Below are 27,828 nucleotides of genomic sequence, written 5' to 3' on the forward strand. Positions count from 1 at the left end.
GTTCTGAAGATTGCTTTCCGTGATTTCCCATTTTTGCACCAACAGGAGTCCCAGAACTCTTAAGCTGTGAGCGTGGGTTGGTGACCACGAGGGCCTTAGCTGAGTCCTGCCATTGCTTCCACGTACTTGTGCCAGGCTCCTCACTTTCATCTATCGTATCCGACCTCCCTTGGTCAACTGTTGTTCTTTTCCGACCTCGACGGTATTAGAACATTCCAGACCTAGGAATTCTTTCATTTTAACTGGAGCTGTACCTCCCTTTCCAGTCCTAGTCCATGCCTAATGCATCGTCTTAAGTTGATGCGACGTTAAATCACTAGCCACAAAAATAAATCTAGAAATGAATCGAACAATATTTCAGAAACTGACGAGAAGGTCGCAGGGTAGGGAAACAGATACAACCAGTAGTTGAGGTATCCTCTTTTTTTACACCTACCAAATGACATATCTGATTAGTAATTAACCGTTTCTGGAATTACCGTACTTTGTTTAGAAACTGGATGTTAATTATAGATTTAAATCTTCTTCGTATGATTACCACGTTAGTGAACTCCGTCCATCAATTGAACAAAATTCTTTTGGTAATGCAGGGTGAATGAAAGAGGATCCGATCACAGCAGAGCTATGCGAGTTATAGAGCGAAGATGACGATTTATGCTTCTCTATTTCCAAACCAAACCGAACTGAGACACTAAGACTTCAAAAAGGTTGGCACGCCTAATCTTCTGTGGGTTGGCAGCTCTCGTTAAGTATTCTTTGACGAGAAGTTAAACAATGGCGAATTCTAGCTCGACGTCTTTTCAGCCGGTAAGTTTAATTACAAGATTTCTTTTGAAAAGGAAACCCTCTTAATTTCTCATGATTGAATTGTAAGTGGTCCAGTCTAGACATTTATTCCTAATGGAAAAGACTGCAAAAGCTGTGCTGGACGCAGACAAATATGATCGCCAAATATGGTATGAAGCTACAGTTATTGGCACCGGGCATTATTTCACCAGAATTCAACATTTATTTCATTTGTCAAACATTGTGAATAATTTCTGACTTTCTAGGATTCTGATGTACATATAACGTATGAAGACCAGCAGAAGATAAACAAATTTGCGAGACATAATGCAAAATTGGAGGACCTGAAAGAAGAACTGAAGCAAAAGCAGGTTTGTTTGCTTTAACAGTTATACTGCCAGTTTTGATTACATGTTACTACTTTTTATATGGACAGGAAAATAGTGTCCGTTTAGTAGAAGGGTAAATATATAGCATGCACCCATTTTTAACTTAAAAACAAACTGGGCCTTGTATGTGTGTTGAAATTTTGTCAGTAAATCTACTGATGTAAGTCTTCGGTCGACTTAATTGTCGACTGACTTTGCCTGGAATTGCGTTCTAGGAACACCATGCTGTATGTTCTTCAGTGATAGCCCCATTCATCATAACTTCGTCAGTATGCAAAGTATTTTAAAGTCATTGCATCTTCTAACGATTCTTGCTAAAGACTATCTGGACTATAAGTTCTACCTGATAACTATCAGTAATGATAGGTTAGATAGTCACCTCCCAAAGACTGTTGTAAACAGGGTTAGTTGCCTCTTGTCATGTTGTTTATGTAATGAGTAATGACTGGTATATTAACTTCTTTAGAGATAAAATACATTTCCAGACAATGTTACATAAACCATTTAAACGTCTAACTCATCGGGAGAAATATTATTTATAGACGGACTGTTATCATTTGGCTAAACTGTATAGTGTAGGGTAATGCATTTGGTTCTGATGGTTATGCAGTTCTGGTACAGGATACCTAATTTAATTATGTTTGTCCTTGTCTTTTATCTTAGAAGTAGTAATAGTCTTTGCAGAAGTGATTGGCCAATAAGTATTGTTTATGTTGTTACCATTGATGCTTTCACAGCCCGTACTTATAGACATGTTATAGGCTTTTTTGGGATTATGCTGTGGTAATAAAATAAGGTGAAATTCTGTACGTTTCGCATTTCATACTTGAAATCAGTAATGAAGAGGCATTTCTCTGCAAGATGTAAAGAATTTCACCTTATTTTCTTGACACGGCATAAACCCAAAAAGCCTATATCATGTCTATAGTGCTTCTGTTATTAAGAAGTACCAGTGAAAGTAGATGTTAAATTTACTGTTATTACAATATTTTCTTTGGTCAGCTAAGTTACACTGTGTAATTATAAATGTTATTTTACTGTAAGTAACCATCTTGGTATTCACTGTCAAATTGCTAGGTTATCTTAAACATAACCATATTGTAAGGTAAGCCTTGTCTGTGACTGTGAAATAATTGAATGTTGCCATTTCACCACCTGACAATATTTTTTTATTATTATTAACAAGTAGGCTACATTGCAAATGGGAAATATCCCTGTGGCAGTGGTCACTTACAGTAATGTAATAATAAAGTTAGGATAATTACCCAACAACAAGCAAACAAACAACAAGAGTAGGCTACAACAAGCAAATATATGGAAAGAAAATATTACAAGAATTTCTACTAGTTTCACATTCTAAATCCAGCATCATATACAAATTCACACACAACTTAAGTATTTCCAGTACTTAACACTACGAATATAGATTGAACTTGCTACTAGCTTAACACTACAGGAGATAATAAAGTAAGTTAAAAACATACTACCCAACAAGGCAGTGGCGGCTCGTGCTGAATTATGTTGGTGGTTCTGCTCTGTGACGCCCAGTCCATTGTAATAGACAAATCTCAATTCGTATCGCATACGGGAAGGGCGACTGAGCTCGTGTGCATACGTACTCCAACCCTGCAGAAACGCCTTACTCCAAGTTCCTGAAAATGTACAGGTATACATCTCAATTTGATAGACCCCAATTTTGAGGGACATTGACATAAATAAATGACTTCTACAAAAAAAAACAATTAAAAGTAAAAAAAAAAAAAGCCTTTACGCTTGTCAAAAAATGTTCATTTAGTATCGACACACTCATACAGAGGTTCCGAGAACTGCATACATCTTTGGGAACTGGCTGGGAGGAACATCATCTAATTGTATTAACGTTCCTGTTTTCATTTTCATTACTACCTAACTCTGAATTCACTATGGTTACAGAGAAACATATACATGATTACTTGTAGAATATTCATTCAGTTACTGATGTAATTCATTTTACGGCTTGTCTCATCTTGCCAGCTGTATTTCGAAGAGTGAAAGACTATGTATTAAAACCTTTGTTACCCCCTGTGGATGGTAAAACTCAGATAAAAAATACACCCACAGTATCCCCTGCCTGTTGTAAGAGGCAACTAAAAGGGGCCCGAGGGGCTCTCAACTTGGGAGCGTGGGTTGGTGACCACGGGGCCCTTAGCTGAGTCCTGGCATTGCTTCCACTTGTGCCAGGTTCTTCACTTTCATCTATCCTGTCCGACCTTCCTTGGTCAACTCTTGTTCTTTTCCGACCCCGATGGTATTAGCGCATTCGAGGCGTTGGGAGTCTTTCATTTTCACGCTCTTTGTGGCTCTCGTCTTTCTTCGCCCGTTACGTCATTTTTCGAAGTGATGGATCCCTACTTTTTTCTCTTTGCCCACCCCCTGTGGGTGGGGGACGTAGACAAAGAATACACCCACGGTATCCCCTGCCTGTCATAAGAGGAGACTAAAAGGGGCGACCAAGGAATGATTGCATCAGAACCATGAAACTATTTGTGATTAGTATCATCATGCGGGAAACGGCATGGGTCGCCTTTACTTGCAAGTAGTACCACTCTATTAGGTACTCAATAGTTTTGTAATTCGTAGCAGTAGAGCGGGGTGCACTGTAGGTTTCCAGTAGCTGTGATTAGTACCACTAAATGCGGAACACCACGGTCTTACGTTGCCCGTGATTAGTACCATTAAGTGGGAAATACCACGGCTCTGGGCGTTGCCTATGGTTAGTAACACAATATGAGTGACACTAATTGCCTACGATTAGTACCCACTATATGCGGAACACTACGGGAATACCGGCGCTCGTGATTAGTACACCTAGGACTGAGCTTGATAGCTGCAGTCGCTTCAGTGCGGCGAGTATCCAGTATTTGGGAGATAGTAGGTTCAAACCCCACTGTTGGCAGCCCTGAAAATGGTTTTCCGTGATTTCCCATTTTCACACCGGGCAAATGCTGGGGCTGTACCTTAATTAAGGCCACGGCCGCTTCCTTCCCACTCCTAGCCCTTTCCTGTCCCATCGTCGCCATAAGACCTATCTGTGTCAGTGCGACGTAAAGCAACTGGTAAAAAAAAAAAGTACACCTAGGTGAGGAACACTATGGGTTTGCGTTGCCTATGAGATTTGCCATTTTTACCTGTATGACGTACAATACTGGTGAGTAGTACCATAATGTTTGGAACACCGTGAGTTTATGCTACCTTTGATTAGTACCACAACCTGAGAAATACCATGGTTCTCCTTTACTAGCGATAAGTGCCATTATGAGGGACTGTTGACATGGATATTGAACTCCTTTAGACAACAAGCATCATCGATTCAGGATTGTGCTTTGAAAACAGTCCCTTGGTCCATAGTATTGTTTCTGGCCAGGTGAGGCATTGCGGGTCAGATCCACTGATTGTTTTAAATTCATATTCATTCCTTCATTCTTCATAATCACGTTTTGAATGCTGGTCAGTAATGAATTTTGTACTTTTAAATTGTCTTTGCGTTTTGTCTCATTTCGTACCATTAGGGGCTGATGACCTAGATGTTAGGCCTCTCTAAACAACAAGAATCATCGTCATCATCATCAAAACCTTTGTCGAAAGGATGTCTGTTTAAACCCTTGAAATAATTCTTGGCCGCATTGTTATCTAATAGAAAAGTGCCAACCCTGAATGGTAGCTTTTCAATACAAATCGTCAAGCCAGGTCTTTCCTTTCACATCCAGCAAGACAAGATCGTCCCAAAGTGATTGATAGTCCAAGAGAGATGATAGTGTGATTTACAACCGCGTTTGGGAAGGAAGTGTCAGTGATTCCAAGAATTGAGACGTCCCAACCATAGAGTTAGTAAAATATATGTTTAAAAAAACAGCGATGGCGATAATTTGTCTACTTAGCCCCATAAACTCGCCAAGGCTTTTAGGCCTAAAAACTCACTCATTCGCTTCGTACGAGAGATAATGTTTTCGGTGGTTGGATAGAATTATACCTAAAGTCGTGGTCATTTACACAAAAGGTAGAGAAATATACATGTCCTTAATCTTAAAGTACATTGTGTGAAGAGTAAACATAAACAGTAAATATATTTTGTGTGATTTAATCGCAACTCAACTCTGTCCATTTTATCACTCATTTCTCCTGTATTTAAGCTTTTTGGGCTTTCTTTCTACTGGACAGTAACATAACGAGTATACTGTAGTCTCTTAGAATGTTGACATATAAGAATTTTAAATCATATCAATATCCACACAGTTTTAAAAAAACCCTATTTACAGTGATGAGTACAGCGGAGGGAGCTTTATGCCAAACAGCCAAGATTTCACCATGCTCCGCTCACTACAGTGATTCTGTTGCAGACGGCGCCGCCGCTACCTCCAGTGTATTAATTACTAACTCTATGGTCTTAGCGACACATGCGAATAGGCCAGCAGTGTTGCAATGCATGCAGTTCATACAGAACATTATGGGCGACACTTAGCTACCTTTGATACAAATTCTTATAATTTTGTTAAATACCACCTATTCAATACAATAATAACGTAATAAAAACTTACATATTTATTAAGTTGTTAATATGGTACATATTTCGCTCCTTTTTCGAATAAATTCACGCCCACGATGTGGAAAGGGCGTCTTTCAAAGCTGACCAATGAAAACGATTTTTCATCCATTTCTTGGATCGTAGTATGTAAGTGCAAATGGTTTCTAGAGGACCCGCTGCAATCGCTGTTGACAATTAAGATGCCCGATACCATACCACCTGGACTACATTGCATCCTCAACCGACTCACTGTCCTTCCTCGGCAGCAATGATGGAAATGTTTCTATAAAGAATTGTACAGAAGAAAACTGGGCATCTTCAATTTTTCAAACATCTGCAACCTTTGCATGTTTCAGTACTTCATCATTGAGAGGGAACTTGTTCATAATATAATCACATGCTGTGCTGAAGTAACCTCTGGCAGATTAAAAGAATGTTGATTTATCCCTATCATTAAGTTTCTTCACAAAGTTCCTTATCTCAACGCCAATGACTAGCTCATCATTGTGTCTCTGATTTTCAATAGAATGGTATGGATCTTTTAATAAAAGGGCACTTCTGATCACTTTTGGTTTAACAAATCTAAAAGCAGCTGCTTTAACAGGTTCGCCATTAGTTCTGGTAATTGATGAATGTGAGGGGAAGCACTCTGAAGTGTAGAATTGAGATTCTCAAATAAAGGAATGACAGCACTCAGAAAGGTACAGTATGCCTTATTTAAGCTGATGACAGAACAATAAAAAGCATTTCTTCATGAATTACCGGGCGAGTTGGCCGTGTGCGTAGAGGCGCGCGGCTGTGAGCTTGCATCCGGGAGATAGTAGGTTCGAATCCCACTATCGGCAGCCCTGAAGATGGTTTTCCGTGGTTTCCCATTTTCACACCAGGCAAATGCTGGGGCTGTACCTTATTTAAGGCCACGGCCGCTTCCTTCCAACTCCTAGGCCTTTCCTATCCCATCGTCGCCATAAGACCTATCTGAGTCGGTGCAATGTAAAGCCCCTAGCAAAAAAAAAAAATCTTCATGAATTTGAATAATGTTCTTATTCTTTAGCACAGGAGTGTCAGATTTTGCTTCAGAACCGATCTGTACCTCTTCAGACTGATGACTGTGCTACTGTTGAGAGTGAGAATCTGACAGATGACACCAAATGGGCTTGCTGATGGAGCTGATAGTGTTCCTAAGTATGATAGGATATCCAGGCTAATGCTTTCTGTTCTGACTCTACCACACAGCAATGTTGAGTGTGAACGTGTGTTCAGCATGGTGAAAAAGAACCAAAATCAGTTTAGGTCCTCAATGTTAAATGAAATTCTGGATTCTATTTCTGTTTTGAAAACCAGAAGTACTTGTCCATGTTACTCGAGTACTTTTCCTCCAGAATTTCTGAAGAAAGCAAAGAAAGCAACTCGTCTCCATCTGTCCTCTCCAACCTGCAATGGATAAGCCTGCGTACTGTAAACTTGACAGAATTTTGTAAATAAATGTACATGTTTAGTTTAATTTTGACGCTGACATTCATATTGTGACCCGCAAGTTTAAAGTGCAGATAAACACTGTTTTGTGTACTGTGTGAACTGTTCCCAGTGTTAAGTCAAAACAGATGAGCACTCGTCAAGATGTAACTTTGTGTATTTAATTTCAGAGGTGATCATAACATGTATTTGACTTGTATTAGTATTGTTTGTAATCTCCCCCCTTGCTGTCCTTTTTCACTATGTCTCAAGACTTTGCGACAATGTGCGTGTTGATATAGATGTTGATTCCCATAGGGAATCTGAAATATTTGTCCTGAATGAGCAAATTTATAATACCAATATAAATGGTCCGTTATTGGACATTATAAATTTTTCAGCTAGCTCATTCCTGGTTGCCAGCGTTTCGCCCTCGTGTGCCAGGGTGGGCTCATCAGTTGGTACCTAGCACACCCACCAATACGCTGGCTAGTGCATACCGTGGAGGCCACTGTGTAGGCTAACTGGAGCCACCGGCAGTGCCAATGCACTAAGAGACTTTGTCCCATCACTAAAAAATTTCCGCTTTAGGATCTTCACTGGATTTCTATTTCTGAAAGTTGGCAGGTATGCTAGAGATAGGAAGTTCAGCTTCACAGGACATGTTCATTAGTATGTTGTGAAGAAACAATTAGCATTTGTCACCTAGGTTCAGCATGTGTCCTGTTGCCTAGTAGGCACTGGGTTCTCCATGGTCATAGATAACTTGTTCCATACGTGATGGCATCGACGCATATAACACGCGAATGGCATCCTGGAATATAGCCATCCATGCTGCATTCACCTAGTTTAACAGTCCATCTTTGGTGGTTGGCATTGGGTCACAGCTCCACACCCGTCATTTCACCATATCCCACACATTTTTGATTGGCAACAAGTCCGGTGATTGGGCGGGCCAGGGCAACATCTGACATTCTGTGACAACAAGAAGGCACGTGTTCATACAGCAACATGTGGTCGCGCATTGTCCTGCTGAAAGATGGCGCTTGGAGTGTCGTGTAGAAAGGGTATGGCTTCGAGTCGCAGGATGTCATTCACCTAGGTCAAACTGGTTACATTGCCCTGGACACGCACCAATTGTGATTTGTGGTTGCACCCAATAGCAGCCCACACCATAAGGCCTTGATTTGGCGTTCTATGTCTTGTGCGAATGCAGTCAGTGTGATGCCTCTCCTCCTGTCTACAGGAAACCAAAATGCAGCCATCATTTTCAAACAAACAGAACTTGGATTCATCCAAAAACACTATCTGCTGCCATTCCTGGCCCCAGTGACGTCCATACACTATTGCAGTTTATGCACATTAGTCAATTGCAGTGCAATAATTTGTGTTGTTTTGTAGTTCCCTTTTTCTGTTTTATTGTAATGTATTTCTTGAAAGCTTAATTGTTTTCCTCTTAAATTTTCAGTATTTGAGTCATTATTTTGCATATTTTGTTATTTTTACACATGCAGAAGCATCATCCTGAAATGAACACCATAACCATGCAAATCTTTATTTCCTCATATGAATATGAAAGGTGGAAGTAATCTTTCAGTATTACTAATGTACATACAGAAGTTATTAATGCTCAGGTAAGAAGGCTAAGAGGAGAAAAATACATATTGAGGGGTCAGGGGAGAAAAAACAAGGCAAGTCAGCTTTCTTCAGAACTCTGAAGGAAATTGTAATTGAAAAACATTACTAGATAAAACAAATGAATTGTAATTGACATTCTTTTTATTGCCTTTCTTATGCAGAGGATGAAGGGGTGCATTTATTAAATCCTTTGGAATCTCTTCTGTCGCCCATATGTGGGCGAAGATTTTTTCCATCTGTTTAACCAAGTTGTCCCCCGAACACTTAAGGGTTCCGCCGTGATGAAGTCTTTCCCAGGAGTCTTCTTGTTTTTCAACTCTTTGTTTATAGTTCTGATTTCTTTGCTACCAGTAGGGTGTGAATTTTGATGTTTGTGTGGGAGGTGTTTCCTGTACAGATACAGAAATGTTATTAATAATGATTTTTATGACCTATAAAAATAAAGCACTGCATATGATTTTATTCTTTATGGCAGAGTCTATCATAAAATTTGAAACTAGACGGCTGCTGCCACTTGCTGCTCTCTAGTGTTGTCCATCTGACATTTTTAAGTGGTTACCGATATTGGAAAGTTGTCGAATAGAATTTTCAGGGGATGTTTACATATTATATTTTATTTATAGAATGAAATGAAAAATTTGGAAGAAGCCTGCGAAGAGTTGGAGTTGATGGATGAAGACTCGGAGAAAATTCCATACTTCATGGGAGAAGTCTTTGTTTATCAAAATGTGGACTGTACTCAGGTAAATAAAACAATTTTGAAAATTATTATTAATGTTATTAGCAACACCAGTGTATAACAGTATTGAAATCATTGTACTCCCTAGGACCTTTTTACAGACCTCCCGGCTAATATAACCTAGACACGTGCTGGTTACATAATATTAACATATTTGAGTCACTGGATGCTCCAAATTAAAATGTAAATACTGTAAAATTGTTTATGTAAGTGATAAATATTCATTATTTTTACCATAATTGCATCAGTTACATCAGAGTTTAAATGTTTATCTTGATTATCATGTAGTTCACACGAGCGATGTCTGCATTAGCGTGGAATCATGTGTGAGTTCGATTCCGCATGACGTCACAAACCCGTATGGCACTCCACAGCAACCGATATTACATGATTATAAACGAGCAGTAGAACACTAGAAGTTCAAAATACTCTTGTTATGTCTTGTTCGTGAAAATAACACTAAAATAGCTCAAATTTGCTGTTAATGTTTACCTGTCCGATATTACTGAGGAGGATACAATGAAATTTTATCATAATTTTCTACATAGTATTCCCCGCCTGGTTACTCATTCCTGCTACATGGCTGACTGGAAATACAGTCAAACATAGATAAGACGCTCCCGTTTATTACTCACTCCTGGTTAATACAGTAGAACCTCGATTTTACATTCCCGGAAACTATGTTTTCCCGTATTATTCGTTCAGATTACGTGTTCCCGCGAGCATTCTAATGAAATCACGTTCTAAAAATCCCGCATTATCTGTTCCTCGAAGAAACAATTTCCCGGATCAACCGTCCAGAAATTTCAGTCCCATCAACGCTAAATCCTTGATCACGCATTTTTTCAAGAAACTGTATCCTACGAAAGGGCGGATATGGCATACTTACAGATTTTGGTGTTGACGTTCCATCATTTTGGTGATTTGGGGAAGTACTGTACTGGAAGAGCAATCGGCAGTGAATTTGTATAAGGGATCATCTTAGCATCGCATTCAGATAGTATTGTTTAAAGAATCATCTAAAATCATAAAGCAGAGAGTGCCCACAACAATTTGAAGGAAACAGAGCGCATTTCGACAGCTGTATTTGAAGACAGAATGAGTTTCATCAAATGTTCTTTCTTCCAAAACGTCTACATAATGTCGAGGGTTAGATGTTTATTTTTTTACTATTTTCAGAGTGTATCACCGAACAGTTTTTCGGCCTTTCCCTCAGGACACTGTACAGTCACTGGGCTTTCAGGCAGGAATCAAAACTCCTCCTTCTTAAGTAACACAAATTTAGTATTTTAATATTATCGTATACGATTATGCTGTCGAGACCAGAACAGATGTTGCACCTTACATAAAGCCATGGGATGCTTTGGGATAGCCTATTACTGTTTTTGTCCTTGTTTTTGTGATGTTATAAAAACTGCAGTCGTTTTATTTGCGCATGTTACATTTATAAACTTTGTATCATTGCGCACTCGTACCGCACGGTACCGATTTGTACAGCGAGCACGCTTTCCATCTGAGCTCAAGGTCGCGAATAATCGTAATTTTGGAAGTGTTAATGATATTTTTCTCTTTCTAATTTGATTGTGATTAGTGACGGGCAGAATTGAATATAATGCATTCGAGAACTTGAGGATTGATACTTACATTCGAAACCATATTCTCGAGACTTATGCCGTGCCCAAAAGCCTATACAGTATCATGCCTATAAGTACGAGCCGTGAAAGCATCATTGGTAACATATTCTCGAGTTCAACATAACCTTTAAAAGTCGATGTAGGCCTAATTTACGCGGTACAAGATTTCCATAAACTGACTACGAACAGTATACTGGTGACCATATTACAATGGAAGATTAAAAATTAAAAAAAAAAAGAATTTTGAATCATGTTGGATGCATTTGTATCTAATTTGCTTTATTTTATTATATTAGAGAATTAAAAACTACTTGTGGTCGATTGTTGCTTGGCTTGGCATTACGGGTATTAGATTTTTCGAAGAGTTTTGCTGATCGAAGTTGCTGAACTGAAATGCAGTAAGTTTTCAAAGGAATTTGATGACATTTCCCCGGCGAAACTGAATGTAAAGTTTTGAGATTTTAAAGTCGCGTACTGGTAATTGTTTGAAGCCAACCCCGCAGTCTAACTTGCCTGCCTCTCACCCGGAGGGCCCTGGTTCGATTACTGGCCAGGTCAGGTATTTTTACCTGGATATGAGGGCTGGTTCCAGGTTTAGTCATCTATGATTACCTTTAATTGAGGAGCTATTTAATGGTGATATGGCGACCCCAGTCTAGAGAGCCAGGAATAACGGCCGAGAGGATTCGTCACACTGGCCGTGCGTCATCTCGTAATTTGCAGACCTTCGGACCGAGGGCGGTCGCTTGTTAGGTGGGAGGCCCATTGGCGCTGTGGTTTGGTTTAGGGGCGTTTGTAAGATAAGTATAGATATTTAATTTTTGTGATGTTTAGCCAAATTGTTGATGGTTCATTCGTTCCCGGATTTTTCATTTCCCCGGGTTTTTTTTTTTTTTGGTCCCTCCAAGAACGTGAATCAAGGTTCCACTGTATTCACTTTTTGCCTGGTCCCTAGATATTTCCTGTAGAACCAATTTTAAAATACCTTGTTATATTGCACTTCACCGCTGTTAATGATACTCTTTTTTCAAAGAAATCTTTCACGATGTTCAGAAGAAATGGAACATTTTTTCTCCCTCGTCTCAACCATACTTACATCGCCATCGGCAGTTACTCATTTCTGAGCATACAAGTTTCCTGGCTAAATGTTCACTTCAAATTCACAGCAGTTTATCTTTAAACTTCTGGTGGCTGTGAACTAGGGATACTTGACCCATTAGGATACTTAACCTAAAGCCTTTATCTCAGGCTGGGAATATTTAGGATACATGGTGTTGGCACCACTGTTAGTCTTTGATTTTCCTTCCAATTTCCTAAGAATGAGATTGAGTTGTTTGTTGGGATTACTGAAGGAAAGAATTAAATGTGTTTTATTCTGTTATAAGTAAATTTTGAATGGTTGAATTGTTGTTGGTCTACATTTGTGTACTTGAAGGTAAGAATCTTTGCATGCCTTCTTTTTACACAAATCCACATTTCTGATTTATAATAGATACAATGAACTGTTAGATTAAGTTTATGAACTCACTATAGGGATACTTGACCCATACAGTTACGAATACCTGACACATGTTTCACATCCATAAACTAATAACTGGATTCTAATTATTGGATTCCAGATGCCACAACACTACAAAGAAAGGAGGGTGCCAAACTGAGGGAGTCCATTCTTGCAAAAATTATGGAGGAGGCAGTCCAGAAAGATTTTGTTGGTGGTGCCCTACATACAATTGCGAAAAGAAACTGGCATTAATAGGAATAAATTAAGAGGGTGTGTTAGAAAGATTCAGCAGGGAGGAAGCTCTAATTTTACTCCAAACTGTACAGTTAGGCAAGTTTTTAATAAAACTGAGGAAACAGAATTTGCAAATTACTTACTGGTTATGTCATACATGAACCATGGACTCTCCTGTGATTTGGCCAGATGATTAGTGTATGACTTGGCAGTAAAAAATGGACCTATCCTAAACAGTGGGATAATGAGAAAAGGGCAGGTTACTTTTGGTGGCATGGCTTTATGGAGTGAAATTCAGAATTATCATTAAGAACCCCTGATGCTACAAGTTTGTCACGTTCTTCAATTTTCAACAAACATAATGTAGGTTTGTTTCATGAAAACTGCGAAGAGTGCTCGAATGTGAACAGTTCGGAGCAGAAAGCATATGGAATGCAGATGAAACGGGAGTTACTACATTCCATAAATGTCCAAAGGTGATTGCTCCGAAGAAATCGAAGCAAGTAGGCCTAGTTACATCGGGTGAAAGAGGGCAATTAGAGACTATATGTAATGTTGTGAATGCTTTAGGTAATAGTATCCCATTTTTTTTTTTTTTTTTCCACGTTCAAAACAAAATCCAGCATTCATGTTCGGGGCTCCTGTGGATTCTCATCATTCCACACACAGTTCTGGTTGGATGACGCCTGAAAACTTTCTTTTGTATTTGAAGCACTTCCAGAAATATGTTGGTCTCCCAAAAGAAAAGTTCTCCTGCTCATTGATAATCATGAGAGTGACATGTCTCTTGATGTCATTCTTTATGCCAGAGAAAATGGGACTGTAATCTTAACATTCCCTCCACATTGCTCCCATAGACCTTTGGATGTTTCAGTCTATGACCCTTTCAAAACTACCTCACCATAGACAAACTGGGACAGCCGATTACAATTTATCATGTTGCTGGGTTGGTTGGAAAGACATTTACACTAGCATTCACCCCAAGTAACATAATCAGTGCTTTCATGGCCACAGGAATTTGGCCGTTCAATGATACCATATTTTCTTTGTTCCACTGTGATCGACCTAATCCTCAGAATTTGCAGCCTTCAGCATGATCTGAACCAGGAGCGATAGCCCAAGAAATATCAGAGTCCCCAGATCCTTCTAGCAACTTACTTGTGGAAACTGTGAATGAGACTGTACAGAGTGCAAAAAAAGATCAGTCTACAAGATTAGAAGGTTTTTGCATCAGCCCAAAAAGTTGTCTTCAATATCCTAAATAAGGGAGAGAAGGCCGAATAGAAAAGGGGGCCATAAACAGAGTAAAACCATTATTTTGACTGATACACCAAACAAAGAGGAAATCAAAGCCAAATACAAGGAAAAGGAAGACAAGAGAAGAAGAATTGAAGGAAAAAAGTGCATCACGCAAAAGACCGTTTTCAGAAGAGGAAAGTATGAAAAAGAAAAGGAGAAAACAATTTAGCAGGTCTCCTGAAACTGAAAGTTCTGAATCTGATCCAGAGTATGTTCAGTTCGATTCCGATTCAGAATTGACTGATGAATTCACACAACAAAAATTCCAAGCATAGGCATTCTGTGATTGTGAAATTTTGTGGGAAGAGAAATGTCCGGAGGTATGTTGGACAAGTTAGTGAAGTTTTTCCTGAAGTATTCGTTGTTAAATTTTCCAGAAGTGTAGGTGGTTCACGATTCTAGCAGCTGGAATGTGACAATATCTCTGAGGTTGATCCAGAGGAAATTGAAGCTGTTCAGCCCCAGGGGCTCTGAACTTTGGAGCGTGGGTTGGCGACCACGGGGCCCTCAGCTGAGTCCTGGCATTGCTTCCACTTACTTGTGCCAGGCTCCTCACTTTTATCTATCCTATCCAACCTCTCTTGGTCAACTCTTGTTCTTTTCCGACCCCGACGCTATTAGGCTTGCGAGGGCTAGGGAGTCTTTCATTTTCACGCCCTTCGTGGCCCTTGTCTTCCTTTGGCCGATAACTTCATTTTTCGAAGTGTCGGACCCCTTCCATTTTTTCTCTCTGATTAGTGTTATATAGAGGATGGTTGCCTAGTTGTACTTCCTCTTAAAACAATAATCACCACCAATCACCACCTTGAAGCTGTTCTAGCGCCTCCTGAGTTTTCAATTTCGTATTGAGTAGCCTAACGGCGTAAAACATTCTCATAACACACACACAGGTTTCTTTGTTTACACTGATAGAAACAATTGCATTTTGTGTTAATGTGACATGAGCGACTTTAAGACATTTCTTTGTAGCATGCAGTTAGTTTTAGAAGCTGACATATAATAAATGCAGTTTCATTAAAAATTATAGCTGTCCTTGTAATCATTTTAATTTCACCCTTGTTTGAGCTTTGTATGAAAATAATTAGACATGGGTCAAGTATCCCATATAATAAAGGGTCAAGTATCTCTAACTCGAGGGATACTTGACCCTTTTGTGCACATACTGGTAATCAAATAAGGAAATTTACACATTTAGAATATAAACTTTCTATTACTACTGAATATAATTGGGATATGATTACAAAATCTAAGTACGTTATTCAGTAATTTGTTTACACCATTAAAAAATTCCTAAGAATAAAAAAGTGGTACCTGGATGAAGTATCATAAGTTCCTCACAGTCCAATTCTTGAGTGGAATATACGTTCACATACTGTGCAGCTTAGGGACGAGGGGATCTTGGCTAAGTTCGGTGAAGTTTGCATTCATATCACTTCATTTCTTCATGCCTGCCACATTCTTGTTCGAATTGTTGAATTGAGATGCAGATAGCTTGCCGTCAAAGAATGCGGTCCTTGACAAATGCTTCCCAGGTTTGTGGGTTTAAACTCTTAATGGACAGATACATATGTATATGCTGTACATTTCTTTTTCTGCAGCCAGAAACGTATATATGTTCCGTTTGAGTTTCTATCTTTACTAGCCGATGAGGTAAACAAATATGCTCATACTGTAGATGGCAGAAGTTGTCCCTTCATCTCTACTGACGGGGGAAATCCTCACAGTATCTTGCAATATTTTATCTTATTAGTGAGAGTTGCATAATAACACTCATTGCATGACGCAGTTTTTTTCGCATGCTTAATTATTACGTAGTTTTGCAGTTTTCCAGTTTTCCGAGGACATGTTCGGCTCGCCAAGGGCAGGTCTTTTGATTTGACACCCGTAGGCGACCTGCACATCGTGATGAGGATGAAATAATGATGAAGATGACACACCCAGCCCCCGTGCCAGTGAAATTAACCAATGATGGTTAAAATTTCCGGCGGGCATCGAACCCAGGACCCCTGTGACCAAAGGCTAGCACCACTAACCATTTAGCCATGAAGCCAGTGTCAATATTGGATGATACAAACAAAGAAGTGTTGGATTTTAGTATATGTGACTAAAGTCTAAAATTCTTTCTTCAGCTCACCTGAGAGCAACTACCACACAAGTGACAGTGGCAGTGACAGAATGGATCTGACGTAAGTAATATCAGTCCCGGAATCACACCTGTTGTTCCCATTCGTAATATTGGTCAAGGGCCAATGCTGCTGTGAAACTAATACTGAAACACACCGTATGGAATATTTGTATTGTAGGCATGATATGGGCTTTTAGGCTTATGCCATGTCAAGAAAACAAGGTGAAATTCTTTACGTTCTGCAGATAACTTTGCTTTGCATCTTCAGAAGAAAATTTTGACTGTTCCCGAGGAAGTCTTCTAAAATAATGAGGATTTGAATTTTAGAATATTCTACCGTTGGAGAATTGTAGTGGTATGCTAGTTCGTCATCAGGTGGCTCGCTGTATGCTGGCACATGCTTCAAGCGGGAGCTGACAACAACATTAAGCACCAAATGAGATGTTCTGTCACACCGCGAGTGCTTGAGAAGTATAGAGAGGACATCAGACGAATTAGGGACGAATGTGGTAGGATAAATGGAAACTAATAATATAAAAAGTAACATAAGACACCTGGATAGAATAGGACAGAGCTGAAGAATGGAAAGGAAGTATGTGGAGAAACTAGAGGATGAAGATGATGATGATGATGGAGATGGTGTGAGAGGGGGGTGGGGGAGCATACCCAGTGTACACACGTATGCAAGTTTGACATTAACACATAGCTTGGAATGAACCAACTGGTGATGACGAACGTACAAATTTGGAAAACACCAAAATGAAATAACAATTTAGAAGGCTGGCAACCACGTATTACTTAATTGATAGCCAGTGTCCCTGTTGAAATTGGTAGGGACACTAGCTATCAATTAAGTAATACGTCGTTGCCAGCCATTACCACATTGACTGCCAGGCATTCAAATGGCCATTCAACTCCCTAGGCCAGCCATTTTTCACTCCTGCAGGTAAATCATCGCCCCTAAAATGAAATATCTATAACTTGGAAACTAGTGGTAATAAACTAATGAAACTTGAAACATACCTTTAATACACTTTAAGGGTGTGGTATCTGGAGTAACAGTCGTCAGGGTGTAGAGCTACCTTGCAGCCTGAGCAGTAGAATGGATTCCTCTCCTTATTTTCTTCTTGGCACACACTCTATACTGCCTGATAAGGGACTTCTTTTCACTACCATGTACAGTAGTTTAACCAACTTGCGGCCTGACATTTTCGTATTCAATCTGGATGCTGAGTCTTTTCTTGGCGCCCTCTTGAGATAGTAATCGCACTTTCCCGATGGTCCTGCTACAGGTGATGTAGCGACTTGTATTGTTCCAGATTCATTATTGTCTATAACTTGGCTCTTCTTCTGGTGCAGTTGAATCAAGAAGTTCTTCTATCACATTCTGAATAAAATCAATGAATTTGGTCGAGGATTCTGAAGTTTATGTAATGCATATGCATTACAAATTGGGCACATTGATTTCAAAATGAACGGGTGGTAAGCCATGTGTTGGTCAGCATTATCCACCCATGCATATGACAGTTATAATCAATAGTAGTTTTTGTTTTCATCATGACCTTGCTGCTCCTGGTTACGGTTTCTGCCATTTGTGCTGTGTGAAATTTTGAAATCATCTTCATAAAACGCTTATCTTTTCATGACTGCACGAAGATGTCTTTAGGCTGCTTGAAAGATATTTCTCCTTCTTTCAGTGTTTTGGAAACTTCAACTAGTTCCTTTGGCAATCCACAGTTTTGCCTAACGGTGCCGACCACTCTGAACTTCCTTAATACCTGGGTTAGTTTGACGCTTTTATAAAAATTGTCTGTGTACATGTGGTAACCCTTCACCGTGTATGGTTCCAAAAGTGAAGTGACAGTGTTCTGTAGTGATCTAAACTTCCCATCATAAATTTGAAAGTCACAAATACATATCCAGTGGCACTTTCACACAACAACCAAACCATAAATACCGTACCTAGTTAGTTTTGCCTGGATTGCATACCCGATGCCAACATTCCTTCATCAAGCACTAATTTCTGCCTTGGGGTGTACACAGTCCTAAAGAGATTGAGAAAATGATCCAACCTGTCAGGGCTATTGTCTGGTGTTGCAGTATTATTGAAATGAAGGAATTTAGAAATCCGTTCAAATCTGTTCCTTGACATTGTATTACTGAAAATTGGGGTGGCAGTAATCTTTTGAGTTTACCAGTACATAGATAATTGTAATTTTTTTTTTTTTTTTTTTTTTCCCCATATATTCATTACTTCAGGTACTACTGGTTTCCATTGTTGAAATCGAGCATGCTTTGTCATTGGCCTAGGAGTGTTGCTTAGGAATTGATCAGCATACAAGTTTGTTTGTAGCCCTAATGAAGTCTTGAAATACTCCATGCGTGAAGATGTTTGAAAATGGGTATTTTTTTCCACTCATCATCATCATCGGTTTTCCCTTCCAGCGAGCCGGGTAGGGTGTTTGAAAACGAGCGTCTTCCAAAGTTGCCTGTTCAAAAACATTTCGTTGTCCAAGACAGATTCCCAATTCCATCCTCTTCTCTCCACGTCTTCCCTCAGTTGGTCCATCCATCTTCTTCTTGGTCTTCCAGCTGGTCTTCTACCTGTTATTCTCTTTTCCAAATAAGCACATGGTAACCTTGTGCTATTCATTCGTTTAACATGCCCAAACCATTTAAGTCTTTCCTCCATCGATTCATTTAGACCTAGGTTAGATCGGATCTCATCATTTTTCACATGATCAAGTCGGGTCTTTTGAAGAGCAGTTCTAAGAAATTTCATTTCACAGGCTTGAATCCTACTATAATCCTTTGATGTTAGTGTGCAGGTTTCCAGAGAGTATGTAAGGATAGGAATGAAATATGACTTGTACAGGGTCATTTTTGTTCTTTGTGGGACTTTCTGATCCCATAGTAGGTGTCTAACGATGCTGTAAAAGTTAGAGCCTTTGGTTACTCTGTTTGTTATTTCTCTCTCAGCTCTGTTATTACTAGCGATTACGCTTCCTAAATAACTGAATTGGTGTACTACTTCAACTTGGTGGTCCTGTATTTTTATGTTGCATTCTGTATAATGTCTGCTGATTTTTAATGCTACTGTTTTTGATGGGTTCAATTTCATTCCATAATCATCAAACTTCTTACACCATGCATTCAAATTATTTTGCACTCCCTCCTCTGTTTCATCCCATATTGCCACACTGTCTGCAAACACCAGAGCCTGAAGATCTTTATTACCTTTTCCTTTTAGTTCCTTTAAAATGGTATCCATAACTGCTATGAATAGAAGTGGTGACAAGGCACTTCCCTGTTGTACTCCTTTGGTTGTATTGAATCATTCAGAGCGACCATCTCCAATTCTGACACAGCTTTTACAATTACTGTATAGCATTTGGATCTTCCTAATAAGGTACTCCGGTACACCAAGTTTTCTAAGACTTTTCCAAATAGTTGAACTAGGAACATTATCATACGCCTTTTCAAGGTCCATAAACACAATAATTAGGTCTTTTCCTCTGTCCCAGTGTTTCTCTGCCAATATCCTCAAAGCAAATATCAGATCTGTTGTGCTTCTTCCAGTCCTAAAACCATGTTGTTCCTCTTCTAAGATAGGCTCTAGTATATCCCTTACTCTGGCTTCAATAATCTTCTCCATAATTTTAAGGCCGTGTGATAGGAGGGTAATGCCTCTGTAATTTTCACTTTTCCTTCTACTCCCTTTCTTAAAGATAGGAACTATCACCCCTTTTGTCCAATCTTCAGGTATTTCATTATCCTTCCATATTGTTCTGAGAACTCTATACAGCCACTGTATTCCTGGTGGACCAGCAGCTTTAATCATGTCAGCTGTAATTTCATCAGCTCCTGCTGACTTACCACTTCTCATCCTGTGGAGAGCTTGCTCTACTTCTGTCCATGTAATTGGGATATCTTCCTCTATTGTTTTCTGTCCTACATCCTCAACAGAGATCTCTTTAGGGCCATTTAGGAGCTTGTCAAAATACTGCCCCATTGTATCCGTGATATCTTTCATATTGCAAACTATATTCCCATCTGCTGTCTCCAGGGCTGTAATTGCTTCTTTATCTGATCTTTTACTTTTAACTATTCCATATATCATTTTCATATTCCCTTTACTGTCTTCTTCCAGTTTAGTTGTAAATTCTTTCCAACTTTTCTCTTTTTCTTCCCATACAATTCTCTTGACTTCCAACTTTCTGTATCTATATTCCTTTGCTATCTCTTCCAATTTATTGTTGTCTATTTGGTCACTGTTGATTCTTCTGTCAGACTTAGCCACATCAAGAAGTTTTTTGGCTTTATTCCTTTTCATTATGGCTTCTTTCACTTTATCATTCCACCAAGATGTTCTTTTCTCTCTCACTCTTCTGCTTGTTCTTCCACATATTTTATCTGCACTACCAACCAGGCTTTCCTTAAAATCATTCCATTCTTCATTACCTTTCTTTGTGTCTGTTATTGGTATTTTAGCTCTGATTTCCTCTTGAAACTGCTGTTTGACTTCCACATCTTTCAATTTCCAGTCTTTAATTCATGGTTTTTTCTTCTTGTCTACTTTAATAATAGGTTTGGTGACTTTTAGGTCTGCAATGAGGAGTCTATGGTCACTATCAAGGCTCTCACTAGGTATCACTTTTACATCATGCACCTTTTCTCCACTTGACCTATCTGTGGTGATAAGGTCTATCACTGATCTATACTGACCGTCCCAACTGTATCTCGTTATCTTGTGGCTATCCCGTTTCTGAAACCACGAGTTCTTCACCAGAAGTTGGTTTCGTGTACATAGATCAAGCAGAAGTTCACCCTCCTCATTTCTATTACCAAATCCATATGGACCAATAATGCCTTCATAACCTGACCTATCAGTTCCTACCTGGGCATTAAAATCCCCAATTATCATTATGTTCTCTTCATCAATGATGTCCTCTAGTTTTTCTAGGAAGCTTGCTTTTTGGTCATCGCTACAACCCTGCTGGGGAGCATAAACTTGGATTACAGTTTGAGTTTCTCCATTTAGGTATATTTTAGCTTTGATTAATCTCTCATTGATGAAGGAGACATCTGTTACACTATCAATGTCTTTATGGAGTATAAAACCAACTCCATTCCTCGCCACTGCAGGATTACCACTCCAGTATAATTTATATCCGTACTCTAACATTCTTGTGTTGCAACCTTTCCATTTGGTTTCACTTAGCCCTAGGATGTGAATATGTCTACGGTTCATTAAATCCGTGATTTTGTTGCATTTTCCTGTTAGAGTCATAACGTTTAAGGTTCCAATCCAAAGCTTGTTTCTATGATCGGGTCTTCTCGTGCATCTTGAATGAACATCGGACATGACGTCGTCATTAGTTCCAAGAGTACTTGAAGTATTGTCGACATTCAGAACATGTTTCTTTCCGAGGCTTGTTTTCATTTTGAAAGCTACTGCATTGTACTCCTGTACTGACTTGCTAGGCCTAACGTACTAGAGGATTTTCTTTCAGGGTGGTCTCCCTTAGCCTTTGGCAGTCCCCTGCCTCACTGCTAGGCAGCAGCTGATGAATTTATGTGTTATTTCCCACACAAAGGTCTCATCTTATCCAATCTTCTAAGGGAAAACTCCTCTGCTCGCAGCTATTGGTTTTCCCTTAGTTTGCCTGGTTTGGTATCGGCCGCCAGACAGTCGCAGGTAGTACCATCTACTGTCGCATACGATAGCAGAATATATTCTGACCTGACACAATTTTTTTCCACTATCGCCTGTAAATTGTACATAGTTAGGCCTACCATCAATATCTGACCAATCATATTCTTGTATTGCAGCTGGTACGTGTTGACCACGTGGCCACTCCGATATCGTCACTGCTGTTGTTCCTTACAACACTTAACGCATCTTCATCAGTCAACCCACTATCGTTTGCTAATTCATCTTGTTCTGAATCACTATCAGTGTAAATTTCACTTAAAATATCACTTTCTGTCAAACCTTTCACACTGAAAGCCACCAATTCAACATACTGTATGACAACTCAAATTCAAACATAAAATACTTGTGATATTCTGGATATATCACAATGAGCGCGACATGAATAGATTCAGAAAGAAAGGTAATGAAGAATGGAATGATTTTAAGGATTTTACGCCTGAAAAGCCTCACATCTGATCTGTTTTTGACATGCTCTATTGGTGAAAAATATCTAATTCCCTAAATGGGAACTTAGAATTTTCCGTTATGAATAGATTTCCCAAAGAATAAATAACAGCCCGTGAACAGCAATTAGCCAGCGAGTGCCATCTGTTGATGAAGTAGCAAAATACTTCAACCCGTGCACCAACATGACCTAGGTCGCATTTGGCTCTCGAATCATTTTGTGAACACTACCTAGGTTGCGTTTGGCAATCAGTGAGTTAAGTTCTCTTTCCTGTAGTAGCAAGGCCCCAACGCTGGTCCAGTCCAAGTTGCTCTTCCACAGGACTTATGTTTGATTGGTGGAACCTGCCACAATAATTTGATTACCGAGAGGCGTATTAGGATGGAACTTTTCATACCTGCAGTCAACATATCAAAGTTCTCATGATATTTTTTTAGAGAAGGAAGCCAGTGTCAACTCAGTTAGTGTAACTTTAAAGCTTTTCAAAAACACTGTGACATTCCTATGAAAAATTAAACACAATACACACTAATAAGCAAAGACGGATGTGTTTCATTCTATAAGAACTTCCTTGGATTCTATGAAATCACTTTGAACCGTGCGTGTATATGTATAATATTGTTTACATTGTGTAAAAGTGTCAATGATGCAAAATGGTGATGTTATGAACAAGTGAAATTATGATTGCAGTAATGCTCCACTACCACCTTAGTAACTATGAGAACTTTTTCTGTCCTTAACTTAAGCTGCTAATCGTCCGTTACCTCTAGCAACTACGTTTGGATCAAAGCCAGTTCCCTTACTCCAGTCGTTATTTAGGGGAGTGAGATGAACGTTGTAGGTAATAACTCGGTTCGTCTGAGAGCAATGGACTTTCATTAAAAACAATCGCCTGGTCTCTATAACATCTGGTATCTTTAAATGTATGGAGCACCTAATTGGTAAACAAGTGCTGGATTTTCTTAACGAGAGAGACGTGTTGAATAACAACTAACATGGATTCCTCTCTGGAAAAGCCTCCTGTTTCAAAATTTTGTAAAAATGTAAGAAGAATGTATATTTAATGAAACCTATAAATTATACATCAATTTTCTTACCTGTGGGAATGTTCCTGTACGGGTGGGAACGTGGATGAACGTTTACGTGATTTTGAGTATACTAGCGCTTTAGTGAGAATGAGTGAGAATAGGCCCTATATGTGGGGGACCACTTATGTGTAGTAGTGTGAAGTAAAATTAGTTGATGATAATCGTATGGCCTAAACTTCTGTGTGCAGGCATTTTAATTTGATGCCCTGTGACTGTCTGCTATCAATTTTGATGTTCCGTTTTTCTCTAGGCCTGCTAAATGGTGAGTAAACCAAATCTCTCTTGGGTGTCCGTGGCTGAGTACCAAACGTATCACCAGAGATCTTTTATATGCCGACAATGCGAGATATGAAGTGTCGAAAGAGCTTTTGTCCGCCCTAAAATATCCAACTGCCTCTGCTGGGTTTGAACCCATGATTTTGGGATCTGGAGGCAGACATTGCCACTGATCCACAGAAGGAGCTACTGTATTGTGTAAATACAGTATGATGATTGTATGAAAGTCTATAATTGTAATTATTATACTACTCTAATTTAAGTGGGGATGGAGGCACCTTGGTGTGTGTGGGGCCATGCATGCTCTTTCTCCTTTCACCATCCCTAAATTGTAATGAACAATTTACGAAAAATATTTAATAATAATACATTAGCATTTAGTGTTGCCAACCAATTCTGAATTAAATTCTCACGTGTCAGCAAAATTTCCAAAATTTGACCCATAATTCCCACCCGCTGTTTATAACTTGCAAAAATGACTAGAGAGCTCCGCAGCATTTGTTATAAATACATCAGATATAAAATTGCTCCATGTGCTGCCCGGGTACTTTTTTGAACGTTTACTTTTAGGATATGTATTATCTGTTAATTATGTGGGGAAGTGCAGTTTTGTAGATTTCTCTATTGTGTCGACAGATAATTTATGAATATTTTTTTTTTACAATTTGTTTTACATCGCACCGACACATACGTCTTATGGTCACGACGGGATAGAAAAGGGCTAGAATAGGAAAGAAAGTGGTTGCGGCCTTAATTAAGGTACTGCCCCAGCATGTCTTGTGTGAAAATGGAAAACCATCTTTAGAGCTGCCGACTGTGGGGTTCGAACGCACTATTCCCCGAATGCAAACTAACAGCTACATGACCCAAACGGCGCAGCCACTTGCTCGATTTCTACGAACTTTTCTGTACCTTTAGAGTTACTGTTTTGAGTTTAATTTAAAGTTGTAAATTTATATAATTTTGTTTTGCATGGAACTTTGTCTTCGTGACAGCCCAGGTTGTCTGGAAAGTAATTGATCCTTTAAAATAATTTTATCAACAATTACAGAACTTTTGTTGAATTTTTTCCAATTTAACTGGCTAAGAACCTCCAGACCAAATATGTGAAGATAGCAAGTCTAACAGTGAACTCCCAAGCGTAAAGGCAGGGGAATGCGAATTACTGAAACTTGACAGCTAATGATTAGTTTCAGCTGAATTATATTTCCTTTTGCTCGATCTTTAGTTAAACCGATTTTTAAAAATACATCATTACGTGAACTTTTGAAGTTGGCTACTACTTTATAGTAATTGATAATGGCCCTTCATGGCACTGGAGTCGGTGTTTTGCGTTTTTTCTTTTGAATATACTTTGCGCTGTTATGATGGTTGTTGGTAAACGTTTATGGTTTTTAGTTTTGCTTTTTGGGGGGTTATGTGGGTCGAATATGTGTTCGTGATGTACATATTTTTTAAACGATAAATAATATTTTGTGGTTTTGTACTTTTTAAACACAGTTAATACTGAATGTAATAGTTCTTCTGTATGGAAATTATGAACATTATTAGCGTTAATATTTTATTTAGAACTTACATCCATTGCTTTACTCTTGCTTCACAGCAGACTGCAAATCTACGCCAAGGGCAGTGGCCCAAGAAAATCACCATGGTGGATTCTGTATTATTGTCTGATATATTGCAGTTTGCCTCACGCCTTCCTATCTGTGCCTAGACTTTTTTCTCTTAACAACATGTAACTTATTATTCCTGATGTATATTTTGAGTTTATGCCGTGTAATGACCTATATAAGCCTGTAAGTTACATTCAATATCTGGAAGCTGGGAAAGGTTAGAGAATCAGAGTATCTTGCAAGGAATAGTATTCTCCTTGATCAGAGGAAGTGTATACTTTCTGGCTTGGCAGGCAGTAATCCATGCAATGACATTACTAACGACGAAAACCACATAATCAGAGTATTAATGAAAGTGTTAGTCAGTAGCAACTTGCTAAGTACAGAATGTATATGGGTAGATAAGCCTTCGCCTGCAATTATTGGCGTGATCATTTAATGACTTTATTTTGTGATTACTTGAAGTTGGCTGAACTTGAGAGACCTATCAATGTCTCATGATTCACCGGTAGGTAATTCTGGAGAGATTAAAACAAACATAAGCAGATCGGTCCAGTAGAATAAAGCTATTTTTAGTAAACTCTTTTAATATATAGATAACAAAGAAATCCTAATATATAGAAGTATATTATGCAAAATTGACTATAAATGGAGAGGTTCTACTATACCCTTTCGGACCCTTGTGGTCATTTGTATACATAGTCAGATGAATATAATTATTTTCTCTCTATTTATTTATTTATTTATTTACTTTTGTTTTTCTTAACACTATATGTTTTATATCAGTTCCAATGTTTATAATGGTTCAACTTATGTTTCAGAAAACCCTAGAAGAAGCAAAAACTAAAGTCAGTGAAGAAATAAAAAAGTTGGAAGTGAAGTGTACTGAAATCCGAAATGTGATGAGTGATCTTAAGACTCAACTTTATGCCAAATTTGGAAATAACATTAACTTGGAGGCTGAAGATGAAGAGTGAAGTGATTTTTGTCTTGTTTAAGTGTTGTTTTTGTATTTTGTACTAATACACACGCATTTTTAATTGTGTTATGGAACTAGACCCTTTGATTTTGACTGTGGAAAAGTGTCAGAAGATATGTTTTTATAATTGCAAGTCTAGTTGCTGCCTTCGTTACATATGTAAGATATTATTTGAATAGGAACTTCTTTATATCTCAACCAGAGAAATTAGCATTATTATTCATTTCTGTGCTGCAATCCATCTTTCCTGTTTATTAATCCATTACATGAACTCTGAACCTAATTTCCATAGCAAATAAGATTTTACTGTCAACTATTTTAGATGCACCTATACAAAACCTGGTCAAATACATCATCCTTTCTCTTAAGAAATTAACCACAATGAGAGACAGGAAAAATTCAAGTTGTCCTTAACACGTGGTACCCAATATTTCCCTTCAGTTCCTCCCTCGCCTTTGTTGAAGTATACCTTTGCCATATTTTCTTGAGTAATTCATGGAATTCTAATACAGTACTGTACATGAAAGATTTATTAATGAAAATTACACAAAAAATACTAACTTGATGAAAGTTTCCCTCATTGTGTTTAATCAGATTTGTCTTACAAGTCAAACAGAGCATCCCTCAGGCACATTGAAAGCTCCCGTTACTAGCTGACAACACCTGAAACAAATAAGATCGAATTAACTGAGCAACTGATCATAGCATTTTGAAATGGTATACCAGTAATAAGACCTCACATAAAATTTACAGTCGAATCGGAAACCAAATTTTTTCTCGGCCTCAAAATTACTGTAACAGGAATAAAAGCTCTCTGAAAATCTTCAAAAAACCTACCAAAACAATAAACACCATTGAACAAGATTCTCGCCACCCTGGCTTCCATAAATGGCATCCATAAAAAAGCTACTTTCTACCGTATGATACAAAAATCATGAATAAAATAAAGAATAAACCTGTTATCAAATTGTTAAAGGGAAAGGAGAAAAAAGAGAATGTCGTTTTTACTTTCAATAATATCAACCTACATCAAATTACAAACATATTTAAAAAACAAAATTTCAGTATTGTCTTCAACACAAATACCATATTTACTTGTGTATTAGACCCCCCCTCCCAACTGGCTTTTTGGGACAAAGAAAATGCATAAAATAAATCTTGCATTCAAGACCCCCTCAACGTAATTCGCCAGAGAACAATGATTCTGCTTCGAAGCGTGTACAAGCCTTACTGCAGCTCCGATGACATCACACAAATTTGTGAATAGTTTTATCCATACGACCTGCGCAATGAAAACACGAGTCAAAGTCATGCGATGTTTCGTAATTAGGAAATGTCGCCTCCATAGCG

The 27,828-nt window shown here is 38.6% G+C and overlaps 1 protein-coding gene across 2 annotated transcripts; it reads left to right on the top strand.

Annotated features, from left to right (window-relative positions):
* The first annotated feature begins 757 nt into the window (after positions 1 to 757).
* On the top strand, positions 758 to 26,685 carry Pfdn4 (prefoldin subunit 4). Of its 2 annotated transcripts, none has more exons than XM_067146674.2 (4): positions 758 to 807; positions 1,053 to 1,157; positions 9,453 to 9,572; positions 26,321 to 26,685. In XM_067146674.2, exons 1-4 carry the CDS (start codon positions 775 to 777, stop codon positions 26,474 to 26,476), a joined length of 414 nt encoding a protein of 137 aa, XP_067002775.1. In that variant the 5' UTR covers positions 758 to 774; the 3' UTR covers positions 26,477 to 26,685. The 2 variants fall into 2 exon arrangements, with proteins under 2 accessions (XP_067002775.1, XP_067002776.1); XM_067146675.2 differs by lacking the exon at positions 758 to 807 and adding an exon at positions 824 to 956.
* Positions 26,686 to 27,828: the final 1,143 nt, after the last annotated feature.

This window comes from Anabrus simplex, chromosome 1, assembly GCF_040414725.1.
Source record: "Anabrus simplex isolate iqAnaSimp1 chromosome 1, ASM4041472v1, whole genome shotgun sequence".
NCBI lineage: Eukaryota > Metazoa > Arthropoda > Insecta > Orthoptera > Tettigoniidae > Anabrus > Anabrus simplex.